The 20,910-nt window shown below is 39.2% G+C and overlaps 1 protein-coding gene across 1 annotated transcript in view; it reads right to left on the bottom strand.

The window, feature by feature from the left end:
* NELL1 (neural EGFL like 1) overlaps positions 1 to 20,910 on the bottom strand; it is a gene marked incomplete at its 5' end in the record, with an annotated part of 294,771 nt that overhangs the window by 104,542 nt on the left and 169,319 nt on the right. The window contains one exon of the mRNA XM_082485407.1: positions 9,576 to 9,698. Within this exon, the coding sequence (XP_082341533.1) occupies positions 9,576 to 9,698 (123 nt within the window). The remainder of the gene's footprint in view (positions 1 to 9,575; positions 9,699 to 20,910) is intronic.

Genomic DNA, 20,910 nt, shown 5'->3' with positions numbered 1-20,910 from the left:
TCAGGACTTCATCTCCTTCACCGATTGATGTGTCTGTACGATGCACTGAATGAGGCAGAGGGACCAAAAAAACCCCACACCACCCGTGATTTTATCAGTAAGGACTGTATTTCCACAGTGGATGCAAGTGACTTAAGACTGAAGAGGTGACCTAAATCTTAAATATCCCCTAATGCTTGATTTTGGAGTCTTAATGTTTCTTTTGGTTTTCCAAACCGAAAAATGTATCAGTATTTTTAAAATTCCTTAGATATTTTTAAAATTCCTTAGATATTTTTAAAATTCCTTAGATATTTTTAAAATTCCTTAGATATTTTTAAAATTCCTTAGATATTTTTAAAATACTTTTGATAGTTTCTGGGGAAAAATCGCAGCACAATGGTTTAGGAACAGACCGACCACTCCGGGAACAGTCTGAATCCTGGATCAGATACTGACTGTGTGTGTCACGTTTGACAAATCACTTAATGTTTTTACTTCAGTTTATTGCAGTGTGGGAAATTCACAGGAACAGGGGTCTATTCCACTGCTAAGGTAACGAACAGCCCCATAAATCCCCTGTGAAAATCGTAGCGAGCCCTTTGTAGAAATAATTAAAAAAAAAATAAATAAAAGGCTAATATTATTCTTCCCCAAAAGGGTGCTCTAATAACGATCTCAGCCAGAGGACACAGAAATAAATCAACTCGGTCATTCTAGAGGGCCTGCTATGGCCCAGCAGCCTCTCTCTGACTACAGCCCATCACGAACGTCACAGGAAAGAACCAGGCAGGGATCTGGTGACACTTCCTAGGGATTCCCCATGACCTTCCTCAAACCGAAGACTGTGCACCCACTGGTTGGGATTTTCGTCCGACGTGCAGCAGCTTTTTCAAGCTGCCTAACCTCCTCACCACCCTGCGACAAAGCGTTCTCCAGATTCATCATGCGCCGCGTGAAAAAGAACTTTTGGGTGACAGCGCGATAGTACTCCTGTTGCCAAAACCAATGTTCTTATTTTACGTTTGGGCGAGATATTTATATTCAGTTTTCAATACTGTTTGGTTACGTTCTACCGGGAATGGAAAGAATTTCATGGGTTTGGCATCCTCTTCCCTTTTAATGCGCCTGTTCCATATACGTTAATCCCGAAACAGTTGCACACTGCAACAGATATCACAAGAGAGCAAGTGAGCTCTGTGCCGCTATTGCTATTTTTCTCCTATTGCAGCACAGAGTCAAGCCCACGCTGCAACAGGCTTTGTGCAGTGATATAATTCAAGATGCTCTTACTGAGCTGATTTGTCCCACCCACCATGAAAAAAAATAAGTACTTTGTTCCACGTAATTGCATGGCGAGCTCCTAGGGCAGGCCAGGAGAGTCACAGGTCTAAAGAGACTGGGTTTCACACACCGTAAGGATTACAAGTTTGAAGCAGATGGTACCGCAGACCAACCAACTGACCGTGATGTCTATTGCTCTACCGCCAAAAAAAGCAGCAGGGCACAGCGAATGAGTTCTTTGAGTGAAGGGTGTGTTTGTGGACTTAATAATTGGTAGGTTTTATTCAAATTTTTCATTTTAATACTACAAGAAGAAAGAAAAAGGTACTAATTTGGGTAACAGAAATGAATCATCCTAGTAGCATTAGAAAGCCGCTTCTTGACTTCAGGAGACTCTGGATTGGGCTCCTCAAGGGGTTCTGTGACAGAAACCTGGGAGGTGATACCCTACACAGGAGGAGTTACTGGTTGAGATGATCTCGAACCGAGCGTGCAAAATAACTACAATGTGTGGTGCGGACATTAAATAGACCCCAAACCTTCACATTTTTGCTTTTATTATCTACTCTTTTAAAAGAAAAAGCAAAGAATGTTGAAACAGTCCCATATTCCTATGCAACCCAGTTTTACTGCCCGGGAGATTGTGGGAAACATACCTGTTAACTTGTCATCACCTTGTAATTCTTTTGTACATGCCGTATAGGACCATGAACCTAGAGCGAACTGCTGATTCTAAACGAAGGAATGTAAACAAAAGCAACAGGAGACAATAAGCAACTGAGTCAACAAGAGAATCTCAGGTTCAGAATGCGAACCTAGAAACCCTCATAAACATTCATGAGTAGGTCTGCTGAGCCCTTTGGACTTACTCATACAAGCAGAAAAACCTGTCAGATTAAGTTTAAAAATATTTAACAGCATTTCCTTCCTTTTATATGGACACAACAGTTGCTCTGGACTAGACCACTTCTTCAACAAGGACAAATCAGTACTACGCTTTTTAAAGTAGCTGTAAATCTAGAGCAGTGAGACAATCTGTGACAGCAAAGAGATCAGGATCTGGATTCGGACAAGCTACATTAATAATGGTTTTTCAATGATCTGTTTCCATAACTGACGTGCATTCTAAATCACGTTGCAGAGTCTCACACACAGAAGAGGATCCAATCAGCAGAAAATACTGTGCCTTTAGAGAGGCTGTAAAATCGGACCACATAGCGGCGGATATATATAGCTTAGCTCTTATTACAAAAATAATTACGCTTAATACACAAATAATCAAGGCCAGGCTGGATGGGGCTTTGAGGAACCTGGTCTAGTGGAAGGTGTCTCTGGCCGCGGCAGAGGGTTGGAACTAGATGATCTTTAAGGTCCCTTCCAACCTAAACCATTCTACGATACACCTGAATTTCAGCATCTTGCCCAAGTAAATCTAGGCGATGACGTTTTAAGGGCAAGAAAAAAATCATCATAAATCAACTTAATTTCACAAAGATTATCTTAAATCATTACAGTCCAAAAGCACACCAAGAACAACCCCAGAACTGAAAGAGCTTATTAATTATGTGGCAAATAGTTTACAAAGGGAGTTCATATAACTCTAATTTCAAACACAAACATAGCAATTGTAATGAACGTACCACCCTTGATAATTATCTAATCGTGAACAAACCTACAAAGATTACATTAAAACTTCAACTTCTCATTGTTACTAATACAGTGGATTTAGGACTATATAAAATGTAGTGGCTTCAGTTCTACTTTCTTGATTCAGAGTCCAACCATGCTAGTTTTAGAATGAAAAATCTATCAGTATTCCGATTACTCTGTTGTATAACTACATATTGGTTTAAAGTTATTAAATCAGTTACATCTAGAATGCGTCACCCCAAAAGTGGGACTATCCAGTGTCTTACACTCGCTATGGCATTTTCCACGTGTGCCACGTGACACCAAAATGCACGTGAATGCACTTGCCTGCTTTTGCAGTGCTTTATTCACTACATATTAGGTATAACAAACCACACAAAGCTCAAGACTGTGAAGAATGAGGATGAGAATCTCAGCATGAGTCCAAACTCCCATATTCTTTCGCGAGACTTGGGAATACTACACCAAAACAGCAATTAAAGCCATGAGAAGGCATACCAACCGTTCAAAGCCTTACAGCTACAAAAATCAAAGGCTACAGGGAAAGACGTGTTTGTTCCTTTCCACTTTAGTCTTGGCCTACATATTATTCATAACGCACTCCACTGCTCCATAAAGGCTTTCAACTCCACCTCCAACAGACACACATACACGCAAAAAACATAAACCTAAGTGGCAGTTAGTCACCTTACAGTGATCTGAGATGCTTTAATATCAAGATATCAGCACGTCTGTCTCGCGTTGCTGGCATTTAAAGTTTATCTTCCTTAGCATTGCTGATGCCAATATAAAAGGGACACAAAAAAAAAGCAGACAACCCAGCACAGAAATAACCAAAGAGACTGATTTTTTTTCTTCTTCTTCTTCAGCTCCTACTAAAAATATTCTTGAGTATTTTTCATAGCAGGAGAAATTTCCGAACAGATGAAAATGTCTTTGTCTTTAGTCATCTATTTACTACACCATGACTATATTGCCTACAAATTGGAAGATATACAATTTCTTTCATGCGCGCATCTTTCAGACTAAGAATTACTTTAAAAAAAATACCTGCTTGGAAATAAAGAAGAAAACTGCAATGAAAGCAAGCTCTTAGACTGCCGTTTGTTAAAACAACATGTCCATCCAATTACAATTAGTGATTAAAACAGCGTAAAATAGACCAACTTACTGTTTTACATCAACAAAAAGAAATTTTCATGCCTGTGACATATTCTGGTCATCAGTGAACATTCCGAGTGTATTATGAATAAAGACTCCGTATGACTATTCCCATTACCTTATAAAAGATAAGAGTATCTGTTCAAAATCTGATTATTTTTCATATCAGGCTCCCAATAAGTTATTCATGAAGTGACCAGTAAGTTCATCAATGACAACCATGCTCCCAAATACACCTTCCAAGGCAAATGCACACGTAAAACCACAGTACATTTAAGAAACCAATCTGGACTTCCAGAATACACCAGAAGAACTGAGCCACTTAAAAATAATGGCTTTCATCTTTGAGACTCCACCATATACTGAGTTGTAATCCCTTAAGTGTCTCCTGTGAAATGCTACAGAAGAATATAACAAGGGGAAAAAAAAAAAATAAAATCATACTCTATACTCTGGCAGAAATAAACGATTCTATAGCCTGAACGCTAATTAGAATAAACACTGTTTTGATTTTTATTTCACAGTATCTGATGATTCTCTGCCTAGGCATCAGTCATATTGCACAATTTGCTTTAAGGTTTATGACTGTAACTAAATCCACCTCATTTAATCATTCTAATAAATCTACACCTCAGCAGAAACCACTAAATGAGGTATTAATAGCACACTAAATATACCTGTTAGACAGACTATACAAGTAAAATATAAAAGTACAATGGAAAATATTTGCACTTGTTTAAGTGCTAGACTTATGTTCGTTCCCCACTACAGAGATATAAGGAAAAAAGATGAGCAAACAGATCTTGTCCATATTTCAGGAGAATTGCCCCTGTTTACCATTCAAGGATATTCAAGGCCACTTTTTTTTTTTTCTGATAATATATACGGACTTCTATAAGCAGAATTTATACATTGCAACAAACATTCGGAACAAAATACCAAGAGGCAGGACAAGGTTTGTATACTACATCTAGGTCTCCTACTGACTGCATCAAAACCTGGATGGTGACTTGCACATTGTTCACATTGAGAAGTCAGATCTGTACCCCCTACAAAATCTGGTGGGTGGGGTTTGGTTTTTTAAGGCATTTAATCCCAAACATCATCAATTGTTTTAGGAAACCAGCTGACGTTTCAATATACCTTGGCTCCTTTCTTCGACTTCAGTGTGCGGTACAAGGCACAAGCTCTACAATAAACTTCTGCTAAACTATGGGACCGTACATCCCACAGCAAATATTCTCTAGCTTCCATCTTGCTAAGGTAAAGTAGATGCTGGAGCACGAGGCTCTTCGTATTTTAACAAATAGCACATCCCACTTCCGCATCATTTCCACAGCATGCGGTGCAAGGCTGCCAAGTGGAACTGCAACTAGAGCTTATCAAGAGAAAAAGCAGAGAAAGACATTTTCCCTCTACGCATTTTCCAGCCCCACCAAGATTTCACACCGAAACACCGCAACGGTACACAGATCGAGAGCCTCTACAGTCTCAATGTGGTATTTATCTCTGTATTCAATATCCCTGGTTCTTCAGCTGGAGTCACGACAGTGGGTTTTACTCATTTTATACATGACAGAGTTTTACGCTCGCACGCACAACCCTGTCTACAGGTGACGGGTTATTCATAAACCTGCTTGTCGTAGGAAACTAAGACTTCTTTCATCTAACCATTGCCACTGAACAGAGATTTCCCACAAGGTCCATCTTGACAGGCACACTGTGAAGTGCCATGTTCTACCAGGTAGTCATTTGCCCACCACGCCTTCCTCCCCCCCCCTCCCCCGAACATTCAGTCGCTAAACCAATTTTTATCACCTTTCCCTTCTACCTTTAGATAATTGCCTTTATGCTGCACTATTGTATCCTATCCTGGGTTAGTGAAATTGCTCCATTTGTCTTCATTCCACCCGCACCCATGAATTCTAAAATTCATTTACAGAATTCAAGTAAACCGGCATGGCCTAAGTATTCCGTTACCCACCTACAGCTTCTGTTTCCCAAGACACTCTTAATTCTTTTGAATTTTTTCAAAGTTTCCTTCATAGAAAAGAGCGACTTAAACAAAAAAAATCTGTAGATTCAGAATCTCTCTCTATCCCACAAGTTATACCTCTGTCCTCTGCCTTTAATGCTGTAATTCATTCCAGCAAAGATCTCCCTATTTTACTTTACATTTTCTGAAGAAATGCTAAGATATAACCCATCTGCTTCTGGGTCCAGTATTCTGTCAAATTTACTAATGGTGATAGCACAGCATTGTCCCGCCTTGTCATTTCAGCTCACCTCAGCCTCACTCTCTTCTCGTCTACGCCCAAAATTTCAGTGTCTTTCTGAGGCGCTAAAGCCCACTTCTTACAGCGAAATCGAGAGCATCCACAGGAAATATGTCTTATTTGTCTCTACTCTTATTATACGGTCTTTATATGGGAAACTATGTATTTATAAAGATTTTCTTGTTCTCATCTCTACCCGTCTTTCCATTTTTACGTCACTTAAACTACGGCAGTATCTATTTTAACCCAGAAGTGCATTTGGTCTCGCTCTGCGCCCTTTTCCACTACCTACCTCCATGACAGGTCCCACGTCTAGTTTGACACAATTCAGTCCTTAATTACAGTCTAGTCTACCGCATTTACAGTAAAGCAATTCCTTATGCATGAAATTTCTTTTTCTGCTCAAGAAATGACAGCCTGATTATACAGCTTTTAAAAAAAAATAAAATATTTGCTTTCCTCTTCAACGTTTGTTTTTTGTTTTTATTTCTAAATCCCCAGCAATCATAATATTCATATCCAGCTTATCGCTGTCCTTTTTATTTCTCCGTACTTTTCACAAAAAATGCAAACATCGCAAATTCCTGCCAAAGTACTTTCACTATATTTACCAGTAGTTCACCATGCAATTTAACTACACATACATTTTCTTCGCTAAAATAAAAATAACAATATTGCGGGTTTTTTATAAAGACGATCACAGTGTTATCCAGTAATGTCAAAGAGGAACATTACTCCGATCTTATTTTTTGTATCATTCCTAAAATAGATGGTTGAAATATATTTTAGAATAAGGCACAAAACCGGTCCTTTTCCCTCATCATAAAATTATCATTTTTCTGTTTATGCTTTTGCTGGACAATATTAATGAGATTTCTTACTAAACTACAGAGATATGCTATTTCAGTAGTAGTTGGAACAATTGTTTTGTGTATGCCCACATCTATAGCGGATAAATATTTATAAAGGACTTACAGACAACTCAAGGAGAAATGTTTACCATGAGATGGTATTAAATTACACTTATCGCCTTGGCTTATATCTATTTTTTTTCCAATCTATATTGCCTGGAGATAAAGCCCCAAAATTCCTACAAGACAACATATAGCCGTCCTGACACGTTCCCACCTCTTTCCTTGTGCCAGTCCTAGCATTTGCACAAGGAAACTGCGCTGACTGGTAACTGAGATCGTATCATCACTAAACTTGGTTAAAAAAAAAAAAAAAAAAAAAAAAAAAAAAGAGGCAAAAGTGGCATTTCTGGTGCTACCGTGGGCAGAATGGGAATGTTTCTTAAATTAGCAGCCCAAACTCATAAAAACCTCAAGTGACCACGGAACCACAGGCTGAGAAACTCAGACCAGTACTTTACATTGAGTGTTTTATTAGTAACTAAAATGCACACAATTCTGATGTTAGCTGGTGTACAGTAGTAAATATTCCACGCAGTACCAGAGTCTTCTCATCCATAGTGACTTTAATAATTATTAGACTGCACCCCCTTTCTAGAATCTCCAGCTTTCTTTTCAATTTACGCTTCCCAGTCAGAATATAAGAATGCACTTTGTTTCCTCTATTTCCATGTACACCTGTCGCAAAAAGGCGACTATAACTACATTCACGTGTGCAATTCAAGGCATACTAAAAATATCTGAATAATATATATTTTATCGACAACTCAGATTTCAACGGAACTTTGAGGTTAAAAACATCCTTGCATTTCTCCAGTGCAATTTCATTACTTGGGTGTTACTAGATTAATAAATATGCAGCAGGAGTTGTGCTGCGAGTTTTTGGCAAGTTGACCCAAATATCCAGGTGTGCAAACAAAGAATACCAGTGTGAAAACAGGGGGTTTACGGACTAATCCAAACATCCCTGTTTCAAAGAAATATGATTAAGGATTTGTCTTCTTCTGTTATCCTCAGGAAAAAAAAATTTAAAAAGTCAGTCTGTTCACTGAGATTTCCCTGAAACTATAGTTGTCTATCCCGCAATTTACATTCACTGTCACCAAAGACTGAGAAGATACTACACTGAGTTTCTCCCCAGTAGCACCTGTAGATCTTCCATATAGACAGACCAAGGTTTAACTTGCCCACCGTTTTCATAACATTTTTGCATTCCTTCTAGAATCTTTACAAACCATTTACAGTTTTAAATACCGTGATGCTCTTGTGCAGATGGACAGTACCCAAAGAAAGTCACACCAAAAAGCAGTAAGATGGTATACGCTAATTCAGCGGTTGACAGGCTAATCTCCCTGAAGAATTTTAGCTTGAAACTAGAATGACATCAATCTTCCTTCTCCTTTCAAGGAATTGCTTGGCCAATTTATAACATGCTGGAAAATTAATAGCCAGCCTCTTGTGCCCCCAAACTAAGTACAGAATATTTCACCCTGTACGTTCCCCAATTCCAACAATTGTCATTTCAAAAAAATTAAAAGTTAGTTTGCTATTACTGCAAGTCTGTTTAGAAAGTCAGAAAGCACGCAGCTCCAGACAAGACAAAACAATAGCTTTTTATGAGGCAAATATAATTCATAAATGCACGAGATACAACTCAATAATACTTCATGACACGGACCTCACTGCCAACTAGTAAATATATGCCCTCCTCTCTTTTTATGTAATGTATTTGCTTCTTTCTCTGCAGAAAGAAAACCGAAACACCACCCTAAATGACCTACGGCTTCCCAGAAAGCATGGCTGACTATCAGTATTTCTTGTTTACTTAACAGACAAATCTTCAAAATACACATTTAAAGGTAAGGATAAAAAAAAAAAAAAAAATCCCTAAAGTACCTATTCTGATGAGAGGAGTCACATAACAACCGTATGATGTTAGCATAAAAGACAGTTATCCTAATTCAAAAGGTATCTGACTAAATTTTAAAAGTTAAAGGTGATAGCACATACCATCCACACAGTACAGTGAACATCACTTAAAAGCTGAATCGCAGCAGCTCAAATGACAGTATTAGGCAACAAGTAAACGAAAAGTACTTTTCTTCTGGCATTCCAGAAATATTTCCTTCTCATTGAGAACTTATCTACCAATCAATTCCCATCATCTCATGCATACTCCATTTTCCAGATGATAAATCTTACAACGAATCCTTGACAGAACCCAGCCATCGCCCGTTACCAGAACGTAGGTGACTGTCAGAAAATATTAATAGAGTCTGCCGCTTTTCCGGTGTTGCTAGAGTAACAGACTTACCTCGGCAGATGGTCCCGTTCCCCACATAACCGGGTTTGCAGGTGCAGCTATGTCCCCTGACAGTGTTAGTACAGATTGCATTCTCATCACAGTTATGCTGTCCGCTGCCACACTCATCATGCTCTACAAGGAGAGGAGGGGAAAAAAGAAAAAAAAGAAAAAAAAAAAAAAGAAAAGAAAAAGATTACAGGAGAGACAGGGAGCTTTTCAGTGTGATGATGCGGCATTTGAAAACCAAGTGGAATAACAAGGTTGCCACAACGGCGGAACGCTGGGAGTTTGGCGTGGGAGTCAGTGATGGGTCTGCTTCAATCACGACACTCTACGACATGTGCGCCGCCACGGTAGATTATTTAGATATAAAAACAGGGAAAAAGAAGACAAAAAAAAAAAGAATCAGTGAGAAGGCAAAGTAGGGCTATGACAAAAATCCATATCTGCTGTGAAGAGCAACCTTTACATCACTGTCCGTCACCAAGGGTAATAAGCATAAATACAAGGTAAGCAAACACAAGAGGGGCCCTAACAGCACGCCCTTTAAATTCACCGTTCCGTTGTCACAGCTACTTGCTCTGCTGCATGCTGAGCTGACTCCTTCGCTAATAGCATGTAATATCATTTTACATTTTTAGAGCACCATTCATACCGTCGAACCCCAAAGAGGCTCCCAGAAAAATGGGCCATATTTTGCTTTCATCCTGCAGCTCTAACTGCTGCAACTGAGCCTAATTTGCCGCAGTTCCTGCACTTTGCTCTCCTGTTACATTTTGTCTGGGCAAGCATCAGTCAGAAGTGGCGAGCTACCTGACCCTGAAGTTTCTCACTTCTTCCTGCGGTTATTAGGAGCTCTGAAAAAAAAAAAAAAATAAAACCTGAATATTTTACACTTCTGCACTGGTGGATTTACAGTTTTGTTCAGTGGGATCAAGAGGATGCAATGAAATTTCTTAAAACCGTACAAAGGAAAATAGGCGTAATCAAAAATCAGAATCTGGAACCCTTCTCAGTAGTCTTCATTTATGCCTCTGCAATCATCAGGCTAGTATCTATCCCTTTCTAGAATTAAGGATTTGCTTAAATATACCAGTGAATAAGGGGTGTTCAAAGGACTACGGACTAAACTGAGCCTTCTATAGGCCACAGAGAGAGGTAGCGCCTCTAAAACATGAGCAAAATACTCATTTTTACAGCCTCTAAATTAAGCCTTTTGGAAGAGCCTCTCCATCGAGAGCACCACAATCATAGTCTTTACGAGGCTAAAGTTAACCCCTGCAACGCCCTCACCGTACCGTAGCACAGAATGACAGCCAAGTTCAAGATAACTCAAGACACACGTAGATTCGAATGGTGGATTCCAAGGCACCCTCCAAACCAAATACTTCTGCAACACCCTTGATAACTATTTGCAGAACATATATCCGACATGTGTTTTCTATTTTTCAAATACATTTGACAGCAAAATGATAAGGATTGCAACCATTTTCTTTTAAAGAGCATCAAAGCGATATATGACTCGCTCGCTCTTTGCTTTTAGCAAGAAACTCTCCTACGCACACGCTCAACCGTGCCTGGCTTCAGCTGATAAATTCAGGCTTACGTTTATACTCGTTAGTTCGTGTTGGTCCCTAGCTCTGCTGAGTAAGTCACTTCAGCTCCTTGCCAATTTTCAGAAGCCTCACAGATTCTGAACGCGAGGCTTCTTCAAGGGCTGCCTGTTCTCCCCTTCATCTTTTAAGAAACCGTACCGCGGCCTGATTCTCGCCACTCCGGTCTCACGGTGCTCAGACCGTTGGGTCAGACACAAACCCTCTGGAGGTACCCTCCAGGAAGTGCTTAGCAGGCAGCTGAAGTTGAGTGATGCTTTCTATTAAAAGAGACACCCTCTCCATAATCTCTCCCTCCTCTTCCTACTTTTGTCAGTTGTTACCTTTAGCTTTCACGTGCTCGTACTCAAATGATAATGAGAACGCCTTTGCGACAGGCTCGTGTACGCACAAGAAGATTCCTATTCAAATAATTGCCAAAATTAGTTGATTACCTTCTCAGCACTTCAAGTATAAACAAAAGATTTCCCAGTGGTAATATATGTGTTTTGCCAAAATACACAAGAGATTATTCTCTGCTATGTTGTTCTAGGACTTTGACAATGTAAATCATCGCATTTGCCTTTCCTGCAGATGTACAGATGCTGCCAATATTGAAAGATTTAGCGCTGACAGAGCTGCTTTCCCACAGTCATACTTAAAACGGGTCAGTTTTTTCTAAGCTGATACAATTTGAGGAGTTAGCAACAAATCCCACCATGGGAACCTGCCCTTCCTGAGACATCCTGACACTGCGAGCCCAAGAAGGACTACGGGAACCTTGTCTGCATGAGGAATCCCAAGATTTCTTCCCAGCAATGTGGCTGCAACGATGGGAACTTGAAATGAAGTTTTCCCTGGTGTAGAGATGTCTATAGATGATGTTGCTGTGGGCCTAATAAGAATGAGAAAGCATTGATTTTCTGTCAAGGTACAAAAATCTTTTAGTCCGGATGGAAAAATCCTTAAGATTCTGTCAGTAGTGAGCTATCTCGGGTTTCCTTCTCCCTCACAAGAGATCATCCTTTGGAGCACTTGGTGTTCGTTGGGAAGGGAGCATGGAAAGTGGGCTCGTGTTTTGTTTAAACTCAAAGGAGATTATGACTAATTTGCAAAGCACATCCCTTTCTTAAACACATCGCTTTCCAAAATCCCCCATTCGAGCACATCAGACAAAACCTGCTTTTGCCTTAACGTTATGGTAAATACCATCTGACTAGAGAGCACTCAAAGATTCGAAGAGGAGGACACTGTGAAACAAGTGAAAAGAGCCACAAACTTTCATTCCAAAGCACCAAAGAAGGGAGAGCTGAGACAAAAATCTCAGTGTCGTATCTTATTCTTACAATTTCCCTTTCAGCTGAAAATGAGAAGCACAAGAAAGGGGAGGCTAAAACACAAAAACAAAAGCCCTTTTTAATTTTTTTTATACACATACATATATATGTAGATATAAATAAACACGCTGCCATGCTCAGCAGTGAAACTGTCATCGTTAAGTTCGACTGAAGTCATCCGTCTCTCTGTGACTTCTATTTGTTACACAATATACACAAAAGGAGCTTCTGATCAAAGAGAAAAAGAACTGGCAGGCTCGCCGAGAAGGGCAGTGCTGTAGGATGCAATTTCCCGACCCAACAACTCATCCCCCTTGATTATTAATATCCATTTCAAGACACAGGTACCATTTTGGGAGAACAGTTACAACAGCAGCACCATTCTTTGCTTACAGTCAAGTCAGTTTGTTTATGGAATCTCTGTAAATTATCTTCAGCATTAGTGTTTCTGTTACTCCAGAATCCTGGTTATTGCCACCTCTACTCCATGGCTTTACCTGTGGCAAAGCTGAGAGATCAGTTACTTTCTTGTGCCTCTGTTTCCCTCTATAAAATGAGGATTTTTTTTTCCCTAGTATTTGTCATTCTTCTGAAATCCTCAAATACTAAATATTTTACAGAAAATTAAAGATATCAATGTTTTGTTGAAAAAAAAAAAAGAAATAAAAATCAAATATCAGCTGCTGGTTACCTTCTACTTAATTTATTTCTCCTCCGAGCAGAGATGAGGTATGAAAGCACACATCATCTCTGAAGCTTCAGCTCTCCTGTTGGTTTCCTAGCCACCAAGCTACAGCTAAGGCCAGCAAACTACACATTTAAACCTAACATTTTCCTTCTGGACAAAAGCCTTCTAGAAGCTTTCCTGAACTTTTCCAAAATCCTCAAGAGTATCTTATTTTCTGAGTTCACAACTTCACCGGGTCAGCTTGTGAAGCAATGACTATAAAGTTCATTTTTTCCTCAACCTTTATCTGAGGATGGCCATCAGCCTCCAAAAGCACTCGAAAGGTCACTGGTGAGAAACTAGTTATCCTTTTACAACACATACCTCTGCCCCTTCTGTTGTATGACTCTGTGGAATCATGACATGGATCAACCATGGGTGTCCTCCCCGCATACACTAAGCAATGCTTCCGTTTTGAAGAACTAAGGCCTTTAAAACGAGATCTCCACGGAAAACTTCTGTTTGAAAAAGCTGTCGCCGGAAAGTCAACCCTGGTTAACTGCTTGCCTCGGGCAACTGAAATTGCATCAACTTCAACAGAAGTCCACTCTGAGAGCGCTACGGGTCTGGGGACACTCACGTTTATACGCGGGTAGTGTTACATGACGGCACGCGCACAATAGTTGAAGATAAGTATAGTTATCTCTACTTCGTCCACAGGCAACCTAATAACAATAAGTTTATCTTGATGATTAGAATACTCGGGAGCTGGCTGACAGACTTTGTTTCAATGTTACATAGCCTTATAGAGATAACAATCACATAAAAAGCAAAGTTAATTCACCAGAAAATAGTTTCAAGTAGATGGTTAGTCGCACATCCTATTACCAGAAGCACCGATGCATCCCACAAATCACAGAAAGCCACCTTACGCCAAAACACAGGCTGGGCTGTAAGCACACTGATATTAGGACACAAACAATATCTCCTTTTTCCTAAACTCCCAGAGAAGAAACTAGTTACAACACAATGGGAAAACACAGACCATTTCCTGTTAAAGTCTCAATAACGTGAAATGCGTAAAACAACTACCGAAATAAGCACAATTACCAGACTGCCACAGAGAGAGCTGTGACCACGCTGCGCCCCTCTGTGCTGCTGCACACGTGCTCGAGGCAGATGGACCCCCACCACGCAAACAGCACACCAACATCTGCAACATTAGCAGCCAACATCTACCGCGTACATATGTAAAAAAAAAAACCCAAGTTAAATAATACCTGAAGCAGCAGAAGACCAGGAACACCACTCCACTCCACGTCTGCTAACAGAACGTGCCCTATAAAAGGTCAAGCCTCTGCTAATAGCTGTATTAGCTACACCTTCAGCAACAGCGGAATAATCAATTGTGATGCATTTCAGCTGCGAAGCCACTCGCTTAAATTTTAAACAGACCTTTAGCCTTCTTCAAAACACAGGTACCTATGGAGGCTAATGAAGTTAAAGCACCTGAAGGTTGCAGCAGCTCCTGCACACCTCCAAGGAGCACGCGTTCCAGCTGCTCCACCATCAATATGTAACCCCACCGACGGCTGATCACTACCGTGTGAAGTATAAATAGGAATATTCAAAAGAGGACCCCAAAAAAAAAAAAAAAACCCAAAAGTCACAGGCACCCATATTTCAACTCTTCCCTCTCCCCATTTTTCTAGCCTAATCTTACCGAGGAAGCACAAAACGCCTTTTTCTTTTGTGATGCTTGAAAAATACCTTCTGTTCTGGGCTAAACCAAAATGGAATAATGCGGTAGGAAAAGCGCTGGGGGCAGCGGGAAGGTGCCATCCAAGATTTTGTCTGCCTGAGGTAACGTACTCTGCCCAAAGCCACCCACACCACGTTGCAAAACCACTCGTGAGTAAGCACAACCACATAAAAATAATTCAGAACGCATGCAAACCAAAACAGGATTTATTCGTCATGTATTTATAAATACAGACACACAAATACCTAAACATATAAATAAACAATTATAGGTAAATACAAATTTTCTCCCTTCATGTGTACATGAAATGTAGTGTTTGTGAAAGGCTCTAGGCAGCTCTGGCAATTAGCATCAGAAGAACTGTCAGTAATAAAAAAATGGCACATCTCTACACTCTTGAAATTTTGGGTATTATAAATACCCACATTTTTACTAAAGAGATCTTTCCAATAAAATCTTTTTCTACTTATTATGCAAGAGGAAGATGGCCTTTGCTTATATTTTGTGTGTATATTTTTTTTTAATGCATTTTTCAGAGGTACCCCAGAATTTCTGGGATGCTTCTGCTTTCCCATGCTGAGAGTCTAACACCATTAGACTTACAGGATTTGTATGGGCTCTAAAGGCAGGATCTAATTGGCTTTTTTTTTTTTTCCTTTTCTATACATCCTTGGAATAACTCAAGTATTTGTATTGTTATACACTTTGTCTAAAATATTTAATAGAAAATTAGAGCTATAGATCGAAAATACACAGCAAACACCACATAGTAAAGCTAAGAACCTTTTGGTCAAGAGCCATAATTAACTGTAACATCAGGAAAGCTTTCCCTTACACAGTTCAAAAGCCTATAATGGATTTCAAACTTATAATTTCTAAAAGGTACATTTGACACAGGATTTATTTTTCAGCAAGAGTGCTGACCTTTTTATCTTTATTTTCTTTAAATAAGGATGCTCTTTGAAAAAGGACCGACACTGGAATGCAATTACTGGAGACATATCCCATTGAATGGTCTTTCACCATAGCTACTCTCGCTTCTCATTACAAGAAAAGGCCCCAATTCAAAGTTGCTTACAAGATGGAAACAATTTTCTTATTGTAAGGATTTTCTTCCATTAGTTCCTCAAAGCCTTCATGCCTTAATAATAAAACATTCATCTTTGGAAATCATTGTACAACGATTCTGACTATTTCTATTTATTCTTATTTTTATGACATTGAAAGGAAAACTAAGTTGATCTCTAAATTGTGGAGATGACAGTCTGCTTCTGGGGTACGTAACCACGCACACAGCAAACGTTTCTATACACCAAGAGACTTACCATAGAGAGACAACTCACTTATGCAACGGCAAGGTCATCAGACGCGACCATTGGTTATTAATACAGAGGGCATTTGTACAGAATACATGCCCTAATGCAAAAGTAGTTACCTTTCTGGCAACAGTTAAGCAATGGCCTTTGAAAACTCAGAAAGGAGAAAGCCATCCCCGCAAATACTTTTAAAAAGAAGCACCGCTTTGTCGCATGGCATTAGGATTCACAGGACTACGTAATAACTAAGGCTTTAAAAATGAGAGATTACAAAATTGACTTTAGGAAGAATTGTGGACTTAGTGGAATCAGGATTTCAACTCATGAGAAGTTCTGGTGAAACAAAAGGGGTAGTTTTTAAATAGACTGAATAAAAGGAAGCATTATTCTGAACACACAAGAGGACTCTCCCCCAGAAAACCAGGGCAATTAGAAACACGATGCGTACATCAAGCAAGAAACTACATTGCAGATGGTAAGCTGGTGAAAGATAATAGCTAATTGAATCCTGAAAGAAAAAAAAAAACAAAAAAAAACACCAACCCACTGTATTTTTCCCTTCTCACGAGAATTAGAGAAACCAATTTTATGCCCGTTCTGAACCTCAGTCATCCAAGCTCCCCCTGTCCATCCCCGCAAGGGAACAGAAAGCACAGGGCGCAGAACAGAAAAGCCCCGCTGTTCCTTGACGTAAGGATATGCTGCAACTCTACACTTATGAGCCGTTAAACGTACAAAGTACAGGCAGAAATATCAGATTTGCAGTTCTAATAAGAAATTAAAACGCTCTTGTAATTTACAACACAGCAAACAGCTTCTGGTGTTAAATATGAAATTATTTAGACTGCATTCTAAAAGAGTAGACAGATGCTACTTTTGGGTAATTAGGAAGAAATAGTGGGATTTAATTTGAGTATAAAACTCTGAATGTGCACGCAGTTGCCTGTCTGAATAAAAGCTCTTGAATGTTTCCTTTTGAATCATAAACTAGAATTCTTTCTTTGGTTTTCTGGCACCTGGTTAGATTTTTGGTCACATTCACCTGTTGACGATCAAGTTTATAAAACAAACTACTGATGTAAGCCATGCTGCTTCTTTTCATTCAGTTTTGTTCTTATTTATTGTAATAAATTAATCTGCCTAGAACTGTTTAGAAACAATGAAACAAAGTAATAAGATTCATGTTCCTAAACTGGTATTTAGAGAGATTCCCCGAGATTTGTCTCAGTGATTCAATTTCAACTTTATTAGTTGGTTTAGGTTAGATTTTCACACCACGATGAAATCTTCTTCGTAGTTATGTATTAGGGGATCCTAAGCAAAACCAATGTTATCTTATTCATGCACTTAACATGTATCATAACTAACACGATATACAGATATATCTAGGGGAAAACGGACCAAAACCTACTACCTCCTCCTGAAGAGGCCAGTATGCAAACATGGGTGATAAGAAGACCTGTACGTCAGTTGGTACGATTTCAATGTTCGGTGAGTGAAGTCTTCACAACTCTTGCCTTCTTCACTGAGATGTTTGGCCACCTTTATTTCCCCTCAGAAAGAGGCAGAAAGCAGACATGAACGCAAAGGTCTACGTTCTGTTCCAGTATATAGACTTCATTATCTATTGCCAAAAAGTTGACCTTACTAATGATCCTCATTCCTATGAATCCCCTAAGTTCCACTCTTATGTTATATATATGGACAGAAACAAGAAGGATCCTGGATGATAAAAAGACCTACCATAAAAGAAGATGACACATTGTTCCAGAAACATTTGTAGCACACAAAACATTTCATAAGCCAATATTTTCCTTAAGGAGCTTTTGTTTTCCCTCTTACTGTTAATTTAACACACAGAAACCTAAAGTGTATTGAGTTGAAACTATTTTTGAATAGTCAGGGAAGAAGCATTTGCTATTAAGTTTGGATGATCTCTTTAGTATTCAATACAGTTTACACTTTCAGTGTTTGCCTTCACACAGTCCTATTTAACTCTGGTTACGTGCTCTGCCACGTCCCCTCTTGCATTGAAGGTCTCCATGTCATCCCCTCAGTTTTTGAGATGGACAGACCAGAAGTGCCCACAGGATTCAAAACACCAGATCATGATGGATTTATACAATACCATAATAATAATATTTTTCATTTTGCTATCAGTGCCTTTCCCAAAGGATGCCACTGTTCTGCTAGTCTTTGACCAGGGCTGAGCAGCGGGCTGACATTTTCAGAGAACTAGCTGCAATAATTCCAGTACCTCTTCTCTGACTGGTAATGGCTAATTTAGAGCATTTGTATATATACCTATCATTGGTTTTGTTGTTTTTGGTTTTTTTTTTTTAAACCCAAGGGAAAGGTACTTTATACTCTGATCCTCTGTTCTGCCTCACTACTTTATAAAAACAACTACCAATAGTACCCATTTGAATTTCTATGAGATGAGCTCACTGAGCAGTGATAGGAAATTCTAAACTGTTACGATAAAAATGGTGTTTTTTCGCTAAATCAAGATAAATAAGAGGTAGCCTTACTGACGGTAACATTGTATTTGTTTTCTGCAAGAGAAGAAAAAAGAAGTGGATCTCTTTCTAGCACAGTATAAAAGATTTGCACATATATCTTAAATGCCTATATAACATGTGTTAGGAAGTGGGAAGACAGACATTTGGTTTCATTGCTTTCTGAACACAATATTAAAAAAGAAAACAAGAAAGCAAAGGAAAAAGGAAAATCTAAAAAAGTGAAATCCTGAAAAACTGCATTTAAGGCTCGGACACATTGCACCCTGGTAAGAAGCTCCCCGAGGTTAAAGAAAAACAGCATTGAACAAATTAGGTCAAGCATTTGAAAATTCAAGAATCACCTTGTTTCCTTTACATTTAAATTTTATTTCCCTAATCTATTAAAGTGAGCTTAAATTGAGTAGATATGTCAAATTAGCAAAAAATATTAAAATCATTTTGTTAATATAGAATAGCTACTAGATTATTAGTGTGAAGAGGGGGGGTTTGACATGGAATTTGCATGTCATATGTACCAGGGATATATTAACAATGTTGACATATACAGAAATTCCAGAACATATCCTTACCAAACAAGCAGGTTGACAATAAAATGGCAATCCACCTGACATACTCTTAATTTAAACTGGACACTTTTCTGCAGTCTTGGGGACTTCTTTTTGAAAGCCAGATTATTCGTGTTTGGATGCAGTATTGCCTTGTTTTCTAATGCTAAAAAGTGAACTTAAGAAACAAATCAGTATGTGAACACTACACATTAGGACAGCTTGTATGATTATGCTAGAGGATTAATAATCCATTACAGTTTCCACATCTTCCATCTCAACGTGTTTCTCACGTAACAAAAATACGCGAGGCAATTTTGTCATTAGCAATGTGTATCTTTAATTGTAGAACTTGCAAACAAACTTTGAGCATGGGCAACCTGGCCTAGTAGGAGGTGTCCCTGCCCATGGCAGGGGGGTTGGAACTCGATGATCTTCAAGGTCCCTTCCAACCTAAACCATTCTATGATTGTGGAGGCAGGCGTCAAATTCAGTTCAGATCAGATCTAGACAAGAAACTCACAACAGGAGTTTGGAGACGTCTGCGTAGTGCAGATTTAGAGATGCAAACGAAAAAAAATTCCACTAAGGACGAACCCGCATTCCATTGTTAAAAAAGCTCTTTTGTTGTCTTCACACTTTGAAGAGTTGGCAAATTCATACCATCAAAAGAATGAACTCTTCTGCAAGTACAGTTTCTCACTGAGCAAAGAGTTGGGCATATCCATACCGCTCATAGTCTTCAGGACTAAGGCTGAACTCGACGAAGATCAGATGATCTTTCAGAACTAAAAATAAGTAGTAAGGATCGCCCATCTTCAACCTTACAGACTCGGAGGAATTCCTAAATGTAATGGTAATAGAGGCACAGGAGCTCCACTCCCGGTCCTACGGCTCAGAATGAATCTCTCACTATGCAAACTTTTGCACAGGGTAAAGGGAGCATACAGCATATTGCTAATGAAAGACAGCCCAATACAAACCCATTTTTAAGACTAATAGATAGCAATGACTAAGTCAAAGTCTCAGAGGAACAAGAAATGGTTCACAAAGTTATCAAAAATGTAAGACTGTACACATTGGACACACATGTGGTATTGAAGAGGAAATAACTACACCCTCATCTGCAAGAGCCAAAGCATCTTAAAAGCGTTTCTCCTAATTGGATTTATAAACCCGAATGACCAGATTATGCACTGTACTTCCAGAGGTTTGCAGTAACCTGGTCTGCAGGCCAGTCTCTTTCTTAATTATTTATTCATTCACTCAAGGAAGTCAGATGAAATTCCGGATTTCGTAAAAGATACAGTATGGCCTTGAGGCGCGACGGTCAGAACACAGGTCCGCGTGCTGGAAACTCATTCTGCTCTGAGCACTGCCACATATACAGTACTTCACACAAGTCTTATTATCATGTCTGAACTATAACGCACACCAACATTTTTTAACGGAAAGATGCTAAGGAATATGGTTGTCTTGATTATTATGCGATATTAAACTTCTAAAACAATCCCTATCTTTTCCACAAACCAGTTACACATCGAGGCACTGGACTTTTCTGAGGCACCTTCTATGACCTTCAGCCTGATCCCAAATGGTCGAT

This window comes from Vanellus vanellus (assembly GCF_965231255.1).
Source record: "Vanellus vanellus genome assembly, chromosome: 6".
Taxonomy (NCBI): Eukaryota; Metazoa; Chordata; class Aves; order Charadriiformes; family Charadriidae; genus Vanellus; species Vanellus vanellus.
This window is presented reverse-complemented; position numbering and strand designations above follow the sequence as displayed.